This window comes from Ranitomeya imitator, chromosome 4 (assembly GCF_032444005.1).
Source record: "Ranitomeya imitator isolate aRanImi1 chromosome 4, aRanImi1.pri, whole genome shotgun sequence".
Taxonomy (NCBI): Eukaryota; Metazoa; Chordata; class Amphibia; order Anura; family Dendrobatidae; genus Ranitomeya; species Ranitomeya imitator.
In genome coordinates, this window is record NC_091285.1 from 423,345,571 (window position 1) to 423,364,910 (window position 19,340).

Sequence of the window (19,340 nt, forward strand, 5' to 3'; positions counted from 1 at the left end):
GTCTTCCTGGAGCAGAACAATATTGTATCATACAATTATTAGGTTCTGTAGAAGGACTTGATCTGGGTATTTATTATGATGGAATATAGGCTGAACTGGATGGACAAATGTCTTTTTTCGGCCTTACTAACTATGTTACTATGTTACTATGTATATGTATTCCTAGATATTTGAAATTAGAGACTACAGGTAGTGACGAGAGATTTTCGAGACGGGGCATCGGCGCATGAGACAGAGGCATCAGAGCAGACTTATCCCAATTGATATAGAGACCAGAGAATTTGCTAAAATTATCTATAGTCGTTATTACTCGTGGTAGTGTTTCTTCTGTTTTATCCATAAATATGATCATATCATCAGCATATAGACCGATGGTATCCACACGATCCGCAATACTTATTCCTTTGATATCCGTGGAAGACCTTATGCGTATTGCCAAGGCTTCTATCGCGAGGGCAAAGAGGGCCGGGGACAGAGGACATCCCTGACGGGTTCCCCTATGTAAAGTAAAGGAATCAGAGATAGAATTATTCACAATTACCCGTGCCCTAGGATTCCTATATAGTGTATCTATCCCTCTAATAAATTTATCTCCAAAACCGTATTTGCGGAAAGAAAAGGCCATTCAAGGGAGTCAAACGCTTTAGCTGTGTCTAGGGATGCCAGAGCCCAGTTATTATCCAATTCTAGGGAGCTATATTGAATCACTGATTGGACCCGCCGAATATTAATAGAGGTACTTTTCCCAGGCATAAAGCCTGTTTGATCTGGGTGCATAAGATCTAATATGATTGTATTTAGTCTAGTGGCCAATATTTTAGTGAAGATTTTATAATCTACGTTCACCAATGATATGGGGCGATATGATCCACATTCCAAGGGGTCTTTTCCCTCCTTCTTAAGTACAATGATATTTGCATCATAAAATGTTTCAGGCATAATTTCTCCCTCCCATATATTCTGAAGCACCTTCAATAAGAGTGGTGCCAGGTGGTCCCGATATTTTTTATAGAACTCAACGGGAAACCCGTCAGGTCCAGGGGCCTTCCCGGTGGCCATATCCATTATAGCCTGTTCCACCTCCTCCAGAGTAAACTCGGCTTCCATAAAAGCTTGCTGGGTTGGGCTCAGTAAGGGGAATGCCATGTCTGATAGATAGTCTGTACATTCAGGGACCCCAAGACCACTACCCGATTTGTACAGTGACTTATAGTAATTACAAAAACTTTGAAGAATTTCCTCGGTGGAGGATACCAACGAACCATCGAGTGTCCGAATCTGTAGTACCGTGTTGGAGGTGTTATGCTGACGTACCAAAAAAGCTAGGAGTATACTGGCCTGATTCCCCATTTCAAAATAAGACTGACGGGTAAAAAATAATTTACGTTTTGATTTAGTGTCTATATTTTGGGTGTATAATCTTTGGGAAGTGAGCCACTCCACCCTGTTGCCGTTAGTTTGATTGGCCACATAGGCGGCTTCCGAGTCCTTCAGCCGTCGCTCAATCTCGTCATCTTCCCCCGCCGTCACCCTCTTTATATAGGAGATTGTAGAGGACAGACATCCCCTCAAATATGCCTTTAGAGTGTCCCAGAACAGATTGAGATTCGAGGGGTCTGGGTGAGTAGAGACAAAGCAGTTTAACTGATCAACCGTTCTATCACTAGCATCTATTAGTTTAAGCCAGAAGGGATTCAATTTCCAAGGTATATTATTATTTGACTGACCGTATTTAAGTTTGAGAACAATTGGGCTGTGATCTGATATCCCCCTGTTACCATGTTCGACACTATTCACCCATAGCGCTAGGTCACTAGATCCAAATATGTAATCTATACGGGATAGAGACTGTCTAGTTGAAGAATGACAAGTATATTCCTTTATCTCAGGGTGACGTGTTCTCCATAGGTCTAACCATCCGCTACCGTTCATAAATGATGCCAATTGAGAGGGAGATTGAGAAAGGGGCCCCCTTGACATCTCGCCGTCTAGTCTCAGTCTGTCTTTAAGATTATCCATGACTAAACTAAAGTCTCCCATACAGATAACACTAGCATTAGGATAATTTAGGGAGAAACCCAGTGCCATGCGGAGAACCGATATGCCGGCCGGGGGTGGGTTATAAACACATAATATCACATATTCCCTCATATTAATAAAGGCATGAACAAAAACAAAGCGACCTTCGGGATCGCGTCGTGACTCTCTAGCCTCCCACCTGACATTCCTATGTACCAACAGGGAGACCCCTCTGGAGTAACTGGTGTGAAATGCGTGAAGGGACCACTGCACCCACGGCTTTTGCGTACACTTAGCTGTGTCTCTGGTCAAATGCGTCTCCACAAGTGCTACAATATGTGGATGATACCTTTTAATTTGTGAAAATACCTTAATTTTCTTTCGAGGAGTCTTAATACCCCGTATGTTCCACGTCATACATACAATCTCAGATCCCATATCTACGTTCGGGAAAAGGCATAATATACACCACAGCCTGGGCGGGAATCAGGAACATCATACAGAGCATAAGGTTATCACTGGCGACTAATAAACATAACAAACAATTGAAACTGGTGTAAAATACCAAACCAAACAACATTTGAACAGTGGAGGAGTGTAATCCTACACTCCTATAGTTGAGTAGAATAGGGGATACCCTCACTGGAATCAGCGTCCGGTATAGTTGACAAACTCAGCACCCACATAGAGAGCTCTAGATTGTGTTGCCATCAGATAGAAAGAGCTACTCAAGAGTCCGGGGTACTAGGCCCCTTGTATGACCGTAACCATTCGACCGCCTCCGCCGGGTCAGTAAAGAACAGGGAGGAGCCTTCATGAACAATACGGAGTCGAGCTGGATAAAGCATGGAGTAAATGATGTTTTTATCCCTGAGCTGCTTTTTGACTTCCATAAATCGAACTCGCTGCTTTTGAAGTTCCATAGAGAAGTCCGGGAAGATTGATATAGTGGCGTTATTGAATTTAATAGGGGCCTTCTGCCTTGCCAAGCGAAGAATTGCATCCCTGTCTCTGCAGTTAAGGAGACGTGCCAGAAAGGGTCGGGGCGGAGTTCCAGGAGGAAGAGGTCTCGTTGGGACCCTATGGGCCCTTTCCACAGAAAATGTTGAGGAGAATCCGTCTCCCAGGGAGGTTTTAAGCCAGTCCTCTAGAAATTGCTCAGGTTGCTGACCCTCCGAGCGTTCTGGTAGGCCAATAATTCGGATATTATTACGACGCAGCCTGTTTTCCAGGTCATCTGCCTTTTGCTTCCAGGCATTCACAGAGCCAGTGGCCTTTGATAACTTAGCCTCCATTGGGGCAATGGTGTCCTCTATCTGAGACACCCTTGTTTCAACCTCTGAAATACGCCCTCTCATAGTTTGTATATCTTGTCGCAGACGGCCCACTTCAGTATGCACGTCTTCTATTTTCTCAGTGAGAGAGGACCTGGTGAGAGATATGGCCTGCATCAAATGCTCAGATGCTTGTTTAAGAGTCAGTTCGTCTTGTTCTCCCTCCTCATTGCTGTCAGAAAGACGATTTTTGCGTTGACTCTGCGTGGGATTATTTCTGAGAGAGCGTGTATTATCTGGGGCATCTTCTCTGGCATATTTCCTCAACTTGTCAGCAGCCCCCGCTCCTTTAGGATGATGCATGGTGATTGGCAGAAGATCCCCACCAAAGGACCAGATTTATTATTATGGCAGTCTATTCTCCACTAGCAGACCGGACAGGGCCAAACACCGGGATGCACCCCAGAGAGGCAGCAAACCAAGCAAAGAGTCTCAGATATCTGCAAATGTATCAACTTAGGAGTTTGCCCAGGTACTGTGTCCCAGAGCAGCCACAGCTCCCCAGGCAGAACAGCAGGGAGGGGGAACGATCCCTCCAAAGTAATGGTGCAAGCAGGGGTTTTGATAAGGGGAGTGCAGGGCCCAATTTTCCAGGGCGCACACCGCTCTGCCCCTTTTAGTGTTTCAGGCCGGTAGCTCACCTCCTGAATGCACCGCAGTCTTGCTATATAGCGCCTCTCTCCTTGCTGCTGGAGAGTGCGCTGTGGTAATGGCCGCCGTCTCCCAGGGCCCGCCCGCCGCTCCAGACCCGGCACCTGTCTCCTGCTCCTCGATGTTCCACAGCGTCCCCGCTGTATGTAAATGCCTGCCGTGCTCCCCGGGGGATCCACCCGGCTTCAGCCGCCGCCGGCACTGCGTCCCGCCCGTCGGAGCCGCGCTCAAAGATGGCCGCCGCAGCTCAGGGACTTTGCCGCTCTTCCAGGCCGCCACAGATATCGGCTCTCCAGCGTTCCACCGCCGCCACCCGGGGGGTCGCCGGTCTCCCGAGCTTTCAGAGCACCGCCTCAGCCGGTGCAGCTGCAGTTCAGGGGGATAAATGGCCGGATTCAGGTCAGGATAATGGGAGCCTCCAAAAGGTGCGTCTTCTCTCTTGGCTTACATAGCCACGCCCCCCGTTGGTGATGACTTTTGTAAGTTGACTAACCAGCCCATGCGACTCGGGGTATATGGGGTATCTAGATAGAGGTAGCACCTCTGGTGGAGCGCTTGCCGTGTCCTCTTTGGACAGCTCTTCCATCTTTGGTCCTCATCTGATGCTCAACTCTCACCTGTAACTCCAAGTAGCTGCTAGCATGCGGCAGCGGGTACACCCCGGAACACCGCCTCGGCAGTCGGGCCAAACCAGGTGAGGGTAGCTGTTGGGTTTCTTTGAGACCTACAGTGATTTTCAAGGGTTTGCCTACCCTTGCATGTGAAGACTGGATATGGCAGACTGTGCGGAAGAAACCAAGGTTCAACGGACAGGTGATTTCCAGCACAGTGTTGTGGAGCGCTGAGAGGGCGCAGCGAGGCACATATAGGACACTGCTGGCCATCCACTGCACCCTGACCTATCTCCAGTTGTCTCGCCTAGCCCTTGCCACTGGGGCTCGATAGGTACGGGCAAGAGAGTGAGGTTGACGACTGCGCAACTCCTCCTCACTTTAATCCAAGTCAAGCGCAAGTCATGACTTCAACCACTGCGTAACAAAGTCCTGTGGCGATGGGAGAGTGGCAAAGCAGCAGGTGTGGAGTCACTGGAAGCTGTAGTCACGAACCTGCACACAGGCGGCCCAGGCCATATGGTCGCTCTCTACTGGACCGAAGCAGCAGTGGAGTTCGGCAGCCTCCTGGGTGTCTGAGCAGTCCTGTTCAGGATCACTCTGCTCACCTCAATCGAGGAAGGGGCTAGAAAAGGTGCCTCAAACATAGTCTGCTTCATTTCACCTGGCCAGCCTACCGCAGCTGGCGGGTTTCCCATACAGCGGTCGACACACAATAAAGAAAAAGAAAATGATGGTACTCAACCTTGGCCATGCGACTCAGAGTGTTGATTGTAATTGAGACGCTGAGCTCGCAGTCCTTGAAGGTAACATAGTAACATAGTAACATAGTTAGTAAGGCCGAAAAAAGACATTTGTCCATCCAGTTCAGCCTATATTCCATCATAATAAGTACCCAGATCTACGTCCTTCTACAGAACCTAATAATTGTATGATACAATATTGTTCTGCTCCAGGAAGACATCCAGGCCTCTCTTGAACCCCTCGACTGAGTTCGCCATCACCACCTCCTCAGGCAAGCAATTCCAGATTCTCACTGCCCTAACAGTAAAGAATCCTCTTCTATGTTGGTGGAAAAACCTTCTCTCCTCCAGACGCAAAGAATGCCCCCTTGTGCCCATCACCTTCCTTGGTATAAACAGATCCTCAGCGAGATATTTGTATTGTCCCCTTATATACTTATACATGGTTATTAGATCGCCCCTCAGTCGTCTTTTTTCTAGACTAAATAATCCCAATTTCGCTAATCTATCTGGGTATTGTAGTTCTCCCATCCCCTTTATTAATTTTGTTGCCCTCCTTTGTACTCTCTCTAGTTCCATTATATCCTTCCTGAGCACCGGTGCCCAAAACTGGACACAGTACTCCATGTGCGGTCTAACTAGGGATTTGTACAGAGGCAGTATAATGCTCTCATCATGTGTATCCAGACCTCTTTTAATGCACCCCATGATCCTGTTTGCCTTGGCAGCTGCTGCCTGGCACTGGCTGCTCCAGGTAAGTTTATCATTAACTAGGATCCCCAAGTCCTTCTCCCTGTCAGATTTACCCAGTGGTTTCCCGTTCAGTGTGTAATGGTGATATTGATTCCCTCTTCCCATGTGTATAACCTTACATTTATCATTGTTAAACCTCATCTGCCACCTTTCAGCCCAAGTTTCCAACTTATCCAGATCCATCTGTAGCAGAATACTATCTTCTCTTGTATTAACTGCTTTACATAGTTTTGTATCATCTGCAAATATCGATATTTTACTGTGTAAACCTTCTACCAGATCATTAATGAATATGTTGAAGAGAACAGGTCCCAATACTGACCCCTGCGGTACCCCACTGGTCACAGCGACCCAGTTAGAGACTATACCATTTATAACCACCCTCTGCTTTCTATCACTAAGCCAGTTACTAACCCATTTACACACATTTTCCCCCAGACCAAGCATTCTCATTTTGTGTACCAACCTCTTGTGCGGCACGGTATCAAACGCTTTGGAAAAATCGAGATATACCACGTCCAATGACTCACCGTGGTCCAGTCTATAGCTTACCTCTTCATAAAAACTGATTAGATTGGTTTGACAGGAGCGATTTCTCATAAACCCATGCTGATATGGAGTTAAACAGTTATTCTCATTGAGATAATCCAGAATAACATCCCTCAGAAACCCTTCAAATATTTTACCAACAATAGAGGTTAGACTTACTGGCCTATAATTTCCAGGTTCACTTTTAGAGCCCTTTTTGAATATTGGCACCACATTTGCTATGCGCCATTCCTGCGGAACAGACCCTGTCGCTATAGAGTCACTAAAAATAAGAAATAATGGTTTATCTATTACATTACTTAGTTCTCTTAGTACTCGTGGGTGTATGCCATCCGGACCCGGAGATTTATCTATTTTAATCTTATTTAGCCGGTTTCGCACCTCTTCTTGGGTTAGATTGGTGACCCTTAATATAGGGTTTTCATTGTTTCTTGGGATTTCACCTAGCATTTCATTTTCCACCGTGAATACCGTGGAGAAGAAGGTGTTTAATATGTTAGCTTTTTCCTCGTCATCTACAACCATTCTTTCCTCACTATTTTTTAAGGGGCCTACATTTTCAGTTTTTATTCTTTTACTATTGATATAGTTGAAGAACAGTTTGGGATTAGTTTTACTCTCCTTAGCAATGTGCTTCTCTGTTTCCTTTTTGGCAGCTTTAATTAGTTTTTTAGATAAAGTATTTTTCTCCCTATAGTTTTTTAGAGCTTCAATGGTGCCATCCTGCTTTAGTAGTGCAAATGCTTTCTTTTTACTGTTAATTGCCTGTCTTACTTCTTTGTTTAGCCACATTGGGTTTTTCCTATTTCTAGTCCTTTTATTCCCACAAGGTATAAACCGCTTACACTGCCTATTTAGGATGTTCTTAAACATTTCCCATTTATTATCTGTATTCTCATTTCTGAGGATATTGTCCCAGTCTACCAGATTAAGGGCATCTCTAAGCTGTTCAAACTTTGCCTTCCTAAAGTTCAATGTTTTTGTGACTCCCTGACAAGTCCCCCTAGTGAAAGACAGGTGAAACTGCACAATATTGTGGTCGCTATTTCCTAAATGCCCAACCACCTGCAGATTTGTTATTCTGTCAGGTCTATTAGATAGTATTAGGTCTAAAAGTGCTGCTCCTCTGGTTGGATTCTGCACCAATTGTGAAAGATAATTTTTCTTGGTTATTAGCAGAAACCTGTTGCCTTTATGGGTTTCACAGGTTTCTGTTTCCCAGTTAATATCCGGGTAGTTAAAGTCCCCCATAACCAGGACCTCATTATGGGTTGCAGCTTCATCTATCTGCTTTAGAAGTAGACTTTCCATGCTTTCTGTTATATTTGGGGGTTTGTAACAGACCCCAATGAGAATTTTGTTACCATTTTTCCCTCCATGAATTTCAACCCATATGGACTCGACATCCTCATTCCCTTCGCTAATATCCTCCCTTAAAGTGGACTTTAGACAAGACTTTACATAGAGACAAACCCCTCCTCCTCTCCGATTTTTACGATCCTTTCTAAACAGACTGTAACCCTGTAAGTTAACTGCCCAGTCATAGCTTTCATCTAACCATGTCTCGGTTATTCCCACTATGTCAAAGTTACCTGTAGATATTTCTGCTTCTAGTTCTTCCATCTTGTTTGTCAGGCTTCTGGCGTTTGCGAGCATGCAGGTTAGAGGATTTTGTTTTGTTCCAATCTCCTCACTGTGGATTGTTTTAGAAATGTTCTTACCTCCCTTCTGAGTATGTTTTCCTGGGTCGTCTTTGTTCGAGTCTAATGTTTTTCTTCCCGTCCCCTCTTCTTCTAGTTTAACGCCCTCCTGATGAGTGTAGCGAGTCTTCTGGCGAATGTGTGTTTCCCAGGTTTGTTGAGGTGTAGTCCGTCTCTGGCGAGGAGTCCATCATACCAGTAATTCACACCGTGGTCCAGGAATCCAAATCCTTGTTGTCTGCACCATCGTCTTAGCCAGTTGTTTGCATCAAGGATCCTGTTCCATCTCCTGGTGCCATGCCCGTCTACTGGAAGGATAGAAGAAAAAACTACCTGTGCATCCAGTTCCTTTACTTTCTTCCCCAACTCTTCAAAGTCCTTGCAGATTGTCGGTAGGTCCTTCCTTGCCGTGTCATTGGTGCCAACATGTATCAGAAGAAATGGGTGGACGTCCTTGGAGCTGAAGAGCTTTGGTATCCTATCGGTCACATCCTTGATCATCGCACCTGGAAGGCAGCATACTTCTCTTGCAGTTATGTCCGGTCTGCAGATGGCTGCTTCGGTGCCTCTCAGTAGTGAGTCTCCCACCACCACCACTCTTCGTTGCTTCTTGGCTGTACTTTTTGCTGTCACTTGTTGCTGTGTGCCCTTTTCTTTTTTGCTTGCTGGTATTGCTTCATTCTTAGGTGTGCCATCTTCATCCTCTACAAAGATTTGATATCGGTTCTTCAGTTGTGTGGTTGGTGGGAGCTTTGATGAGTAGATCATCCAAGTATGGAACGACTACTATGCCTCTGAAGTGCAGGGCGTCCACGGTGGCTGCAATGACTTTGGTAAACACTCTGGGAGCCGTGGCGAGTCCGAACGGGAGAGCCACGAACTGGTAGTGGTACCGGTCGATTGCACACCTGAGAAACCTCTGATGGGCAGGTGCAATCGGTATATGCAGGTATGCGTCTTGTATGTCTATGGAGGCGAGATATTCTCCCTTTTCCGTGGACGCAATAATGGACCGAAGAGACTCCATGCGGAAGTGACGGACCCGTACATATTTGTTGAGTTGTTTTAGGTCCAATATGGGCCACACACTGCCTCCTTTCTTGGGGACTACGAATAGATTGGAGTAGAACCCTCGGAAGCGCTTGGCCGTGGGGACCGGTACTATGACTCCTACTTGAAGAAGCGAGGAGACCGCTTGTTGGAAGGCACGAGCCTTGGCCGGTGGTTTTGGGGGGACAGAAAGGAAGAATCGGTCCGGTGGATTGGAGGTGAACACTATTTTGTATGCGGAAGACACTAGTTCCCTGACCCACCTGTCTTCTGTAATAGGCAGCCAGACTTGATGAAAGAGCAAAAGTCGGCCGCCTATGGGTGTGGTGTCTTCCGGAGTCCGTGAGTCATGATGAGGAGAAAGTCAGATTTTCCTCCTCTGGGCTTAAACTGGGCTGCTTTTGACTGCCAGGTCTTGTCCGACCTTTGCGTCGACCGTGAGTTGTCCCTGCATGGGGAACGGTTACGATTTTGTGCTGGACGCGAGACGGACCAGCCCGAAGAATTCCAAAAGGATCGGAATCGAGTTTGGTTACGCTTCTTGTAAGTGCGTTTAGGTTTCAGTTGGGGAAGAGAGGTACTCTTACCCCCGGTGGCATTGGATATCATCGTGTCCAACTGTTCACCAAAAAGTCGCCCACTGAGGTAGGGGAGGTGCGTGAGGGACTTCTTTGACGCTGCGTCCGCTTTCCATTCCCACAGCCAGAGGATACGCCGAATTGTGATGGGGTTTGATGCTATCCCCGCTACACCGCTTGCTGAATCCAGAGCTGCATGAAGCATGTAATCTGCTACGACAGCTATTGGAACCGCTTGGTCAGACAGCTCAGGAGCGGATGCTTGGAGGCCAGCTTGTAAATTTTTGGCCAAAGCCAGAATGGACTTGGCAGCCCAAACTGAAGCGAACGCAGGAGCCAGGGATGCCCCTGCAGCCTTGAAAATTGAACAAGCCATGTGTTCTACCTGCTGGTCTGCTGCATCCCTGAAGGTTGAGCTATCTGGCAGTGAAAGGAGGGTCTGTGCTGCTAGTCTAGAGACTGGGGGGTCCACTTCGGGTGGGTCTGTCCATTCCTTGGTATCCTTCTGTGGGAAGAGGTACCTAGCCTCCAGATATTTGCGATTAACACATTTTTTTCTCAGGCTGTGAAAGCTGCTTTCTAAGGATCACCTTAAACCAGGGGTCCCCAACTCCAGGCCTCGAGGGCCGCCAACAGTGCAGGTTTTCAGGATTTCTTTAGTACTGTATCTGTGGTAATGTGATCATCTGCACAGGTGATGATTCCAACCCCTGTGCAATACTAAGGAAATCCTGAAAACCTGCACTGTTGGCGGTCCTCGAGGCCTGGAGTTGGGGACCACTGCCTTAAACTCTGGGTGGTTAGAGAAAACCTTAGGCGGCTTCAGAGGTCCTTCAAAGGAAATCTTATGTTCTGGGGCCTCTGGTGGAGGATTAGAAATGTCCAGCACCCGATGGATGGAAGAGATAAAGTCCTCAACTAGCGCTGTATTGCTAGGAGGGATTGGGATCAGGGACCCCTCCGTTTCCTTGTCTGAGTCGGAGTCACAGATGCCTTCCGAATACAGTGTATCACTGAGGCGTCCCCTGCTGGATGAGCTGAGGCGGAGGCCTTCTCTGGTCGGGGATTGCGGAGATCTGCATTGTCTGTCCCTGGAAGGGGACGGTCTAGATGACCTAGAACTACGGTGTCTCTCCCTAGAAGGGGATGACCGTGTGCTATGGGATGACGGAGATGAACGTGACCTGTGGGTCCGCTTGCATCCTGGCCTAGACGTGGATGTGCCAGGGTCGTCCTATCCCTGAGTCAAGCTCTCCCTTTGCTGGGTAGCGGTCATAGCCGAGGCATGACTCTGCAGAGCCTGAAGCAATGTGGAGGTTAGGTTATCTATAGACTGGACCTGTTGAAGCACAAGTCGTGCGAAACGGCCGTCGTCCACACTCCATCCCCGCACCCTCCTGAAGTCCTGATGTCCATATGGATGTATTAATTTTTGTTCAATAAAGAGCACGATTACACAGCTACGAAAAGGGCGAGTGCCGCATTTATGCTTTCTCTTCTGCTACGCTGACAATATAGCTATATGCTTCTTATGCAGAGCACCAGACCCAGAGCTTTCGTGACATCTGCGATTCGGCTGCTCATTAGTGAGCTTCAGTCCAGTGGAGCTTGTTCTGCTCTAGTGCCGTCCTTTACTCTCATTTTTGATAGACCGTCATAGATTGCGACATCTGAGTGACCCATTCCGGCGTGGCATTAGACACTGAGGCATTAGCAGGGGCCTCTTGGGGCTCTGACACAGTAGTCTGAGTGCAGCCCTGGCAGTGCGGGTATGTGTTGCCGCTGGGGAGAGCGGTCCCGCAGGCTGTGCAGAATACAAAATAGCAGTCCTGCCTGGTTCTCTTGGACCTTGAGCCCGCCATAGTGCACAGAGTGCAAAAGGGCTGGCTAGCACCTTACATGGGTAGCTATGCAGAGGAACCTTATAGAGGAGCCTTATAGGGAATATGGATTCACAGCCGAGTAAAACAACCCAGCTGTGATCTTACCCCACCAGTTTGCTCCTAGGTCCAGCGCCGAAGAACCACAGTCCTGTGCCTCCCGGAGACTGGCTGACCTGGTCCTGCTGACCGGGAGATGCAGGGTTAATCCTCGCTGCAGTAGAAATGGCAGCCAAGGAGAAGAGGCAGGGAGAGAAGGGGGCGGAGAGCTGAGGGAAAAAGGTGGCAAAGCTGTGTAAAAGCGCGCCCTTTCTGTCTCGATCCGCCCCCTCTGTGACACTGTAGAGTGTCATATTTGTCATCCGGGGGCGGGCCGGGGGTGGAGAGGAGGCGGCGGCTTCAGCTAGGCCGAAGCTGCGGCCTAAATTAGATGCCTGATTTGAAGGCAGGAGAGCAGTGGGGCTATAACCGGAAGGAGGGGGCCCTGTGAGGGGTCCCCCTAAGGCAGCATAGAGCTGGTGATGCCGCAGATACAGGGCGCAGGGAGCCCTGTGTCTCCATTGTGCCATGCCTGCCTGCACCCGCCCCCCCCGGTCCCGACAGGAGCCCGCAGCTGGGCTGGGGTCCTTGGATGCAGGCGCAGTGTGCTGGCCCTTTACTGGGAGCTGCAGAGTGCTGCCTGTACAGGCCCTACCTGAGGCGTCTCAACCTAATACCCCCAGAGGGGGATTAGGGAGGGTCCTGCTATGACCTTCAGGGGGGGGGGGCTTCATCATTGCTTCGACCTCAACCCATAAACCAAAAGGAATTGGGGAAGGAGGGGGGTTCTTTACTTCGAACCAGCACCCGAGGGACTGGGGAAGGAGCGACACATGGAATAGCCATCTCGACTTCAACCGGGCGCCCCATAATAGGGGGCCGAGGAAGGAGCCATGCCAGGAGTCTCACAGGAGACCCACTTTTCTTCATCTGTAATCCGTCGGAAAAAAAACGGAGTAAAAAATCTTAGGTGTGCCTCCTATGCGACACTAAGTAAAAACTGGAGAAGGCTGACGCCGTCCAGGGGTGTATACTGCAGAGGAGGAGCCACGGTTAATCTTTTTCAGATTATGAATAGCCTAGTGGACAGCAGCATAACACCCATGGTCCTGTGCCCCCAATGAGGCGACAGAGTAACAACAAACCAACAAAAAGTATGTTAAGGTTTGAATAAAAACATGGGGTGGTCTTGTGAGCAGAATGGAAGTTAAAAGGATCCCTTCAAAATCTTTTTTTTAGGTCTCATCCATCCACTAAACATTGTCCCAATAGCTTTCTGGCTCTTTAGCAAGCTGCAGACGGGCGGTGATGTTCTGTTTTGGAGAGCAGTTGCTTTTTTCTTGCAATCCTGCCATGCACACCTTTGTTGTTCAGTGTTCTCCTGACAGTAATTTACCCAAGGTGAGAAAAGCCTTTAGTCGCTTTAAGGCCTGGGATTTTTTGGGACCTCACAGAATATATTACACACATTGCTCTAGTACTCTGTTGGCTGACCACTCACAGGGAGGGTAACAACGGTCGGGAACTTCCTCTATTCACAGTGACAAAGTCTAATATTTTTGACTGGTTTCCTTTTTTAAGAACTGGTATCAAAATATGAGGTAATTTTTGGTCAAATTTTTTCAGAAGTATGGAAATTTCTGAAGGTTTTATAAACTTTCAAGTACCACTGTATGTGTGTGCGCATGAGGTGTGTCTGTGAGTTTGCATGTACACAGCTTAGCGTTAATTAATGTGCATGTATGCAGCATAGCTGAGAGGGCATATGTATTGTTCAGACAATGGAAAATTAGTGGTATTGACATCTTCTCTTCCTTACACCTCCTTTAATTAGTAGGAAATCTGTTTCTCCTATCTTTCTGATATCTAAACCTGGGGGGGGTCTTATAGCTAGGTGCATCCTGAGGCCTGAAAAATCCAAAAATATAAGGATTCCTGCGTGTTATAGAAAAGTAGGAGAATGTGACTAGAAAAAGTAACTGCAACTCTGTTCACAGCCTACTGTGCTGTGGATGTGTGTAAAGTATGCAGCAAGAGACTCAGTCAGCTATTATCTTCGTCAGATTAGCCGTTTACAAGCAGTTATGTCCTCTTGCAGATTAATTTTTTAAAAGCAGCAGTATCTTTTCCTATTATGATTTACCGTGGTTTTTTGTGCTAATTTCACATGCATTTTTACACCTGCGGACTCCAAATATGCAACAGGTGTAAAACGCTGCGGAATCCGCACAAAGAATTGACATGCCGCGGAAAATAAACCGCTGTATTTTCCGCAGCATGTGCACTGCGGATTTGGTTTTCCATAGGTTTAAATGGTACTGTACACCGCATGGAAAACTGCTGTGGATCCGCAGCGTCAAATCCGCTGTGCATCCGCAGCCAAATCCGCAACGTGCGCACATAGCCTTAGAGTTGTTGAATCTGTGAGAAAATAGCCAATTTCATTTTCCCATTATATTCCTAGGACCAGTGAGATGAGCGAACTGTGAAACGGGTCAAATACTGCCAGATACGAGCACAAGCCTCCAGTTTACCACTCAGATGGCATCTCCAAGAGGAGAATCTCACCAGATTTTGCATTTACTCTGCAGTGAAAGTAAAACCTGCATCCTTGTAATACTGAGGGAAATATTTTATTTTGCTAATGACATATCAGAAAAGTCTTATAATATAATCTATTGTCATTTAATATAACAGATTGTTTTTTTTTAAATATAAAAAAAAATACTGTGCTGCTTAATATTGGGATATTGTATGGAGTATGGAACTTTATGAGAACCAAGCAAAGTAAGTCTTATAAGTGTTAATGATGAGTGATCACATACATCACAGCTTATGAAACCCATTCAAGGTCACTAATCACACAGATTATACACATATACAACAGCCTCAAACCCCTTGCATAAACCAATAACCAGATACATTTGCACACGTAGAAATCCTACCTCCTCGAATGTCCTCCTTCCCTCCCATCACCTGCTTCATCAATGAACCCAACTTGGGTTGACGTTTGTCTGGAGTATCTGTGGCAGAAATACCAACTTTGTATAAATGGTTTGCATGTCTTAATGGAGGTTGTCAATCTCTAATGTCATCGCCTCCTCAGTAATTTTATGCAGATGGTTCAAACTCATTCAAACCTGTGGTCCTCAGATTGTATGAGGAGTCCGGCAACATCAGCCAAGAGAGGAGGACACCTAGCTATTATAAGCCAACAGTCCAGTAAAGTATAGATATAATATAGAAGTATCACTAGATGAGAAGCTTGTCAGAAAAGAAACAGTTGTGAGGCCAAGAACTACTCAATCATCAAAAATAGTTGCTTATGTAATGCAAAAATATGATTGATATTATATTACCAAACATTCAGAATATTGCCTAGAAAGGCAAAGATTTGTCACAATTTTTTTAAAATTAAAAAAAAAACACATCATTGCTGTTCATTGAAAAGTAATTAAATTGTGTTGTGAAGAGTTCATTGGCACGGAGCTGAGTTCGAAGAAGGGGTATGGGGGCCATACAATACTTCATGTACTCTAAACCCTACATTATGTTGCGGCTGTTTCAGAGGCACAGCATCATTATACAGGGACTACGACACTTGGGGGGACTGTGAAGAAAAGTCACAAATTTAGATCGGAGGTTCTGAGTAAAGATGTGTGCAACTATAATTATTCTATTCACATACACAATCAACTAAAGTCTAATGTTAAAAGCAATCCCAATCCTCAAGAAGAAGAATAAATATGTGCATGTCTGGCAATACTGTACGCTAAAAGCTCCCATCTATGAACGTGCACGTTAAAGGTGTTTTCCATCTTCTAAAAAGATTGCTTATTGCTAGAACATGTCATCACTTAAAGGGGATAGCAACTTCACCTTTATTTTATCAGATGTGTTGGGGGCAAGCTTTTGTGGCAGTGACAAACAAGTATTACAGGTTCTCCTCCTGCACTTGTTTGTGCTGACAGAGCTCCTATTAAAAAAATGAACTAGGAAGAAAAGAAAAAAAAGGGCGGATATTGTCCGGGCGCTGGGATGGAGGAGACAAGCCAGACTGAAGGAAGGAGCACTGTACTTGATGAAGCAGAATGTCTATCCTTGAAACGCGTAGTGCCATAAAATAATTTCCTTTCCTTCATTCAGTCTTTATTATCTCCTCCATCACAGTGCCCACACAGATATCAGTCCCTTTTAATCTTCCCAGTTTATTGTCCAGATCCAGCCCGGGAGGAGGCAGCAGTTGGTGTCATTAGTTTCACATCCACTCCAGTGATATGCCTGTCCAGCACAACCATCTGAGGTGAGCGTTGCTTACCTATCCTTCTGGGTGCTGGCACACATGGAGCGTTTCCTATTTCCCCCCCCCCCCTATTGTACAAATGGCTGCCAATAGAGAAGCACCGGAAGGAGGCAGCACTAACAGGTGCAGTAGCAAAACCTGTAATACGTACATATTGCAAGTGTCACAATCATGTCCCTAATATATTTGTTAAGGTAAAGAAGTGAAAAATCCATCCCCTCTCAACCTGAAGCTCTAGACCCACCAGGATGCTCAGACTGAAGACGATGTACATCTGCATCCTCATCACTATATGTCTCTTGCACTGCATCGCCTGGCCATCTTATGCAGGGAGCTGCTGCACGCCTCTATTCAAGGGAATAGAGCAGGTTGCATAGGGAAGGGAATGCAGAGATAATACAGGGTTAAGTCCTCTGCATCCTCAGGATTGCTAGGGCTCCCCAACTGATCACAAAGTGATTATACATCCAAGTGATACATTATGACGTTTGAAGAGGAGTTTATTCCTTTACGAAAAGTAAACAAGCATATCATCGCCACATGCACATACACCCATCACCCACCAGACACTTAAAGCCATTCTTCAATGAGTAGTGGAGAATGGAACTGCAGTGATAACTAGCAAAAGATTTACTAACATGGAAAAAGTATGAAAGTAGTATTAAAAAGGCTTAATGCAGTTGTACCAAGTTTGGAAGTTATGCCCTATCCATAGTCTGACCACTGCAACCTTTGAGAACTGGGGCTCTAAAGAGCCCCATATAAATGGAGCAGTGGTCGATCATGAATGGAGGAGTGCATGATTTAACACTGCTCCCATGGAGCCCCAGGGGCAGAATACCCAGCCATTAACATGTTATCCCCTATTATATGGATAGGGAAGAACATCCAAACTTGGTTCAACCCCTTTAAGTAAGCATAACGAAAAAAGAAAATGAACTGCGTAGCAAAAGCTGAGGATATGACATAATCTGGTTAACAAAACCCACTGCTGCTTATAGTGCAAACAATAACAAACATTTTTCTCATTTTTTGCCCACACGTTATTTCCCCCTATAAATAGAAGACCTCTCACCATAGAGATGTGAAGAAGGGAAAGCGCTAAGTGTATTTCTGCCGCTCATTTCTGCATAACGAGGCATTGAGTTCACTACAGCCTGGAGGTATTTCTCCTGCTCCAGCGATGTGGAATCTGTCTGAGATTGTCCTTGGGAGACAGAACGTATAAGAAATAATCCTCTACAGAATACTGGTCACATGTGAAGGAAAATACAATTGATACACAAAAAAACAAGAAAACATCTTTTTTTCAATGCTTCTGCACGTAACTTGGGTTTAGCGACTGCCGATACGCATTGGAACGGCAGCCGATAATACTACTTATTCCCTCATCGCCGTTTTCCAGCAGGATTTAACTGGTTAACAGCAGCGGGTGGAGCTCCAATCTACCCGTGGCTGTTAAAGGCAAATAAAAGCGGATTAACTCAGCTATCATGTGCGGAGAAAGATGGCGGCTCAGGGAGTCCGTATCAAAGTTAAGGACACAACGTATATATACATGTCATATGTCATGAAGAGTTAACTAAAATAATAATAAAAAAAAAAGAATGACCCCCAAAGATAGCCTTTAAAATGTGTTTATGGATAAAAGCTGCTTTTACAGGACGTGCCCATCTGCTCGAGTTGTAAACAAGCACATATGTGGCAGATATAGGATTGACTAAAATCTTAATAGGGGAATGAATACATGGCTAGTAAATGTTGAAGTAGCAAGGAAAGCGGATTTTCCAGTATATTTATACTTGATAATCCTGTATCTTTCTCCTAGTATTTACAAGCTAGCTAAGATTTCTCTTGACTGCAATATATGAAAAATTGGCATAAATATTAGCTGTGTCCCAACATCAATTACTCTCCCAATAGTCGTACAGAAAAGAAGGTAGGCTACTTTAGAGGCTACTAACCTGTACCAGCTGTGTTAGGAGATTTAAAGAGTCCAACCACACCTTTACCATGAAGTCCACCAGATCGCAAAAGCACAGCTTTGCTACGTGGGCTGCGCCAACACACCACAGGAAATCTATTCTGTTTGTAGCAGCGAGAGATCTTCTGTAAAGTGTTATCCTGAATGCTCTGAGGGACAATCAGCAATCCTGGATAGCTGGTTAATAGACATATAGGAAGAAAATGAGAATTGTAACTTGACACAATTCTATAATAATCTTTTTTTTAATAATCTTATTTTTATATAGCTATAACATATTCCGCAGCGCTGTACAGTTTGCACACATTATCACTGCTGTCCCCGATGGGGCTCAATCTAGATTCCCTATCATTATGTCTTTAGAATGTGGGAGGAAACCGGAGAACCTAGAGGAAACCCACGGAAACACGGGGAGAACATACAAACTCCTTGCAGATGTTGTCCTTGGTGGGATGTGAACCCAGGACCCCAGCGCTGCAAGGCTGCAGTACTAACCACTGAGCCACCGTTCTGCCCAATTACCTCTAAACAGCTAGTACTCACCTGTTACAAACGGCATACATGCGGTTCACTGTTGAGATCCGGAAAGGTTCATTTTTAGCACGTGTTAGACTATTACTCAGAGTACCAAGCCCCATTCTTTGGTAATCACGGCAACATGCTCTTTCTGCTATATTGCCCCCTGCCTGCTTGTCAGGGGCCTTCAAAGTAGACATGGTCAATGTGCTTCTTTCCAGATCTTCAGACACTGCAAGATTGCAAAAAAAATAATAAACAAATAACAAAATTTTCATACTGAAAAGAACATACTGAATGAATAGAACATCGTGTGTACATTCACATTGCTCAAAAAAATAAAGGGAACACAAATACCACATTCAATAATTGTGCTCAAAAGTTTACATACCTCGGCAGAATATTTACTTTCTTGGCATTTTTTTTTTTTCTTCAAAGAATATGAATGGTAACACCAAAACTTTTTCTCCACTCATGGTTAGTGGTTGGGTGAAGCCATTAATTGTAAAATTACTGTGTTTTCTCTTTTTAAATCATAACCCAAAACATCCAAATGACCCTGATCAAAGGTATACATACCCCATTTCTTAACGCCATGTATTGCCCCCTCTAACATCAATGACAGCTTGA

The 19,340-nt window shown here is 45.6% G+C and overlaps 1 protein-coding gene across 7 annotated transcripts in view; it reads right to left on the reverse strand.

Moving 5' to 3' along the window:
• Positions 1–19,340, reverse strand: part of SBF1 (SET binding factor 1) — a 260,258-nt gene that overhangs the window by 57,636 nt on the left and 183,282 nt on the right. For 4 of the 7 annotated variants that reach the window (XM_069765471.1, XM_069765468.1, XM_069765469.1 and 1 more), the window contains 4 exons: positions 18,738–18,942; positions 18,175–18,371; positions 17,286–17,417; positions 14,853–14,930 (listed from right to left, as the gene is read on the reverse strand). In XM_069765471.1, the coding sequence (XP_069621572.1) occupies positions 14,853–14,930; positions 17,286–17,417; positions 18,175–18,371; positions 18,738–18,942 (612 nt within the window). The remainder of the gene's footprint in view (positions 1–14,852; positions 14,931–17,285; positions 17,418–18,174; positions 18,372–18,737; positions 18,943–19,340) is intronic. The other 3 variants (XM_069765474.1, XM_069765473.1, XM_069765470.1) reach the window with 1 other exon arrangement.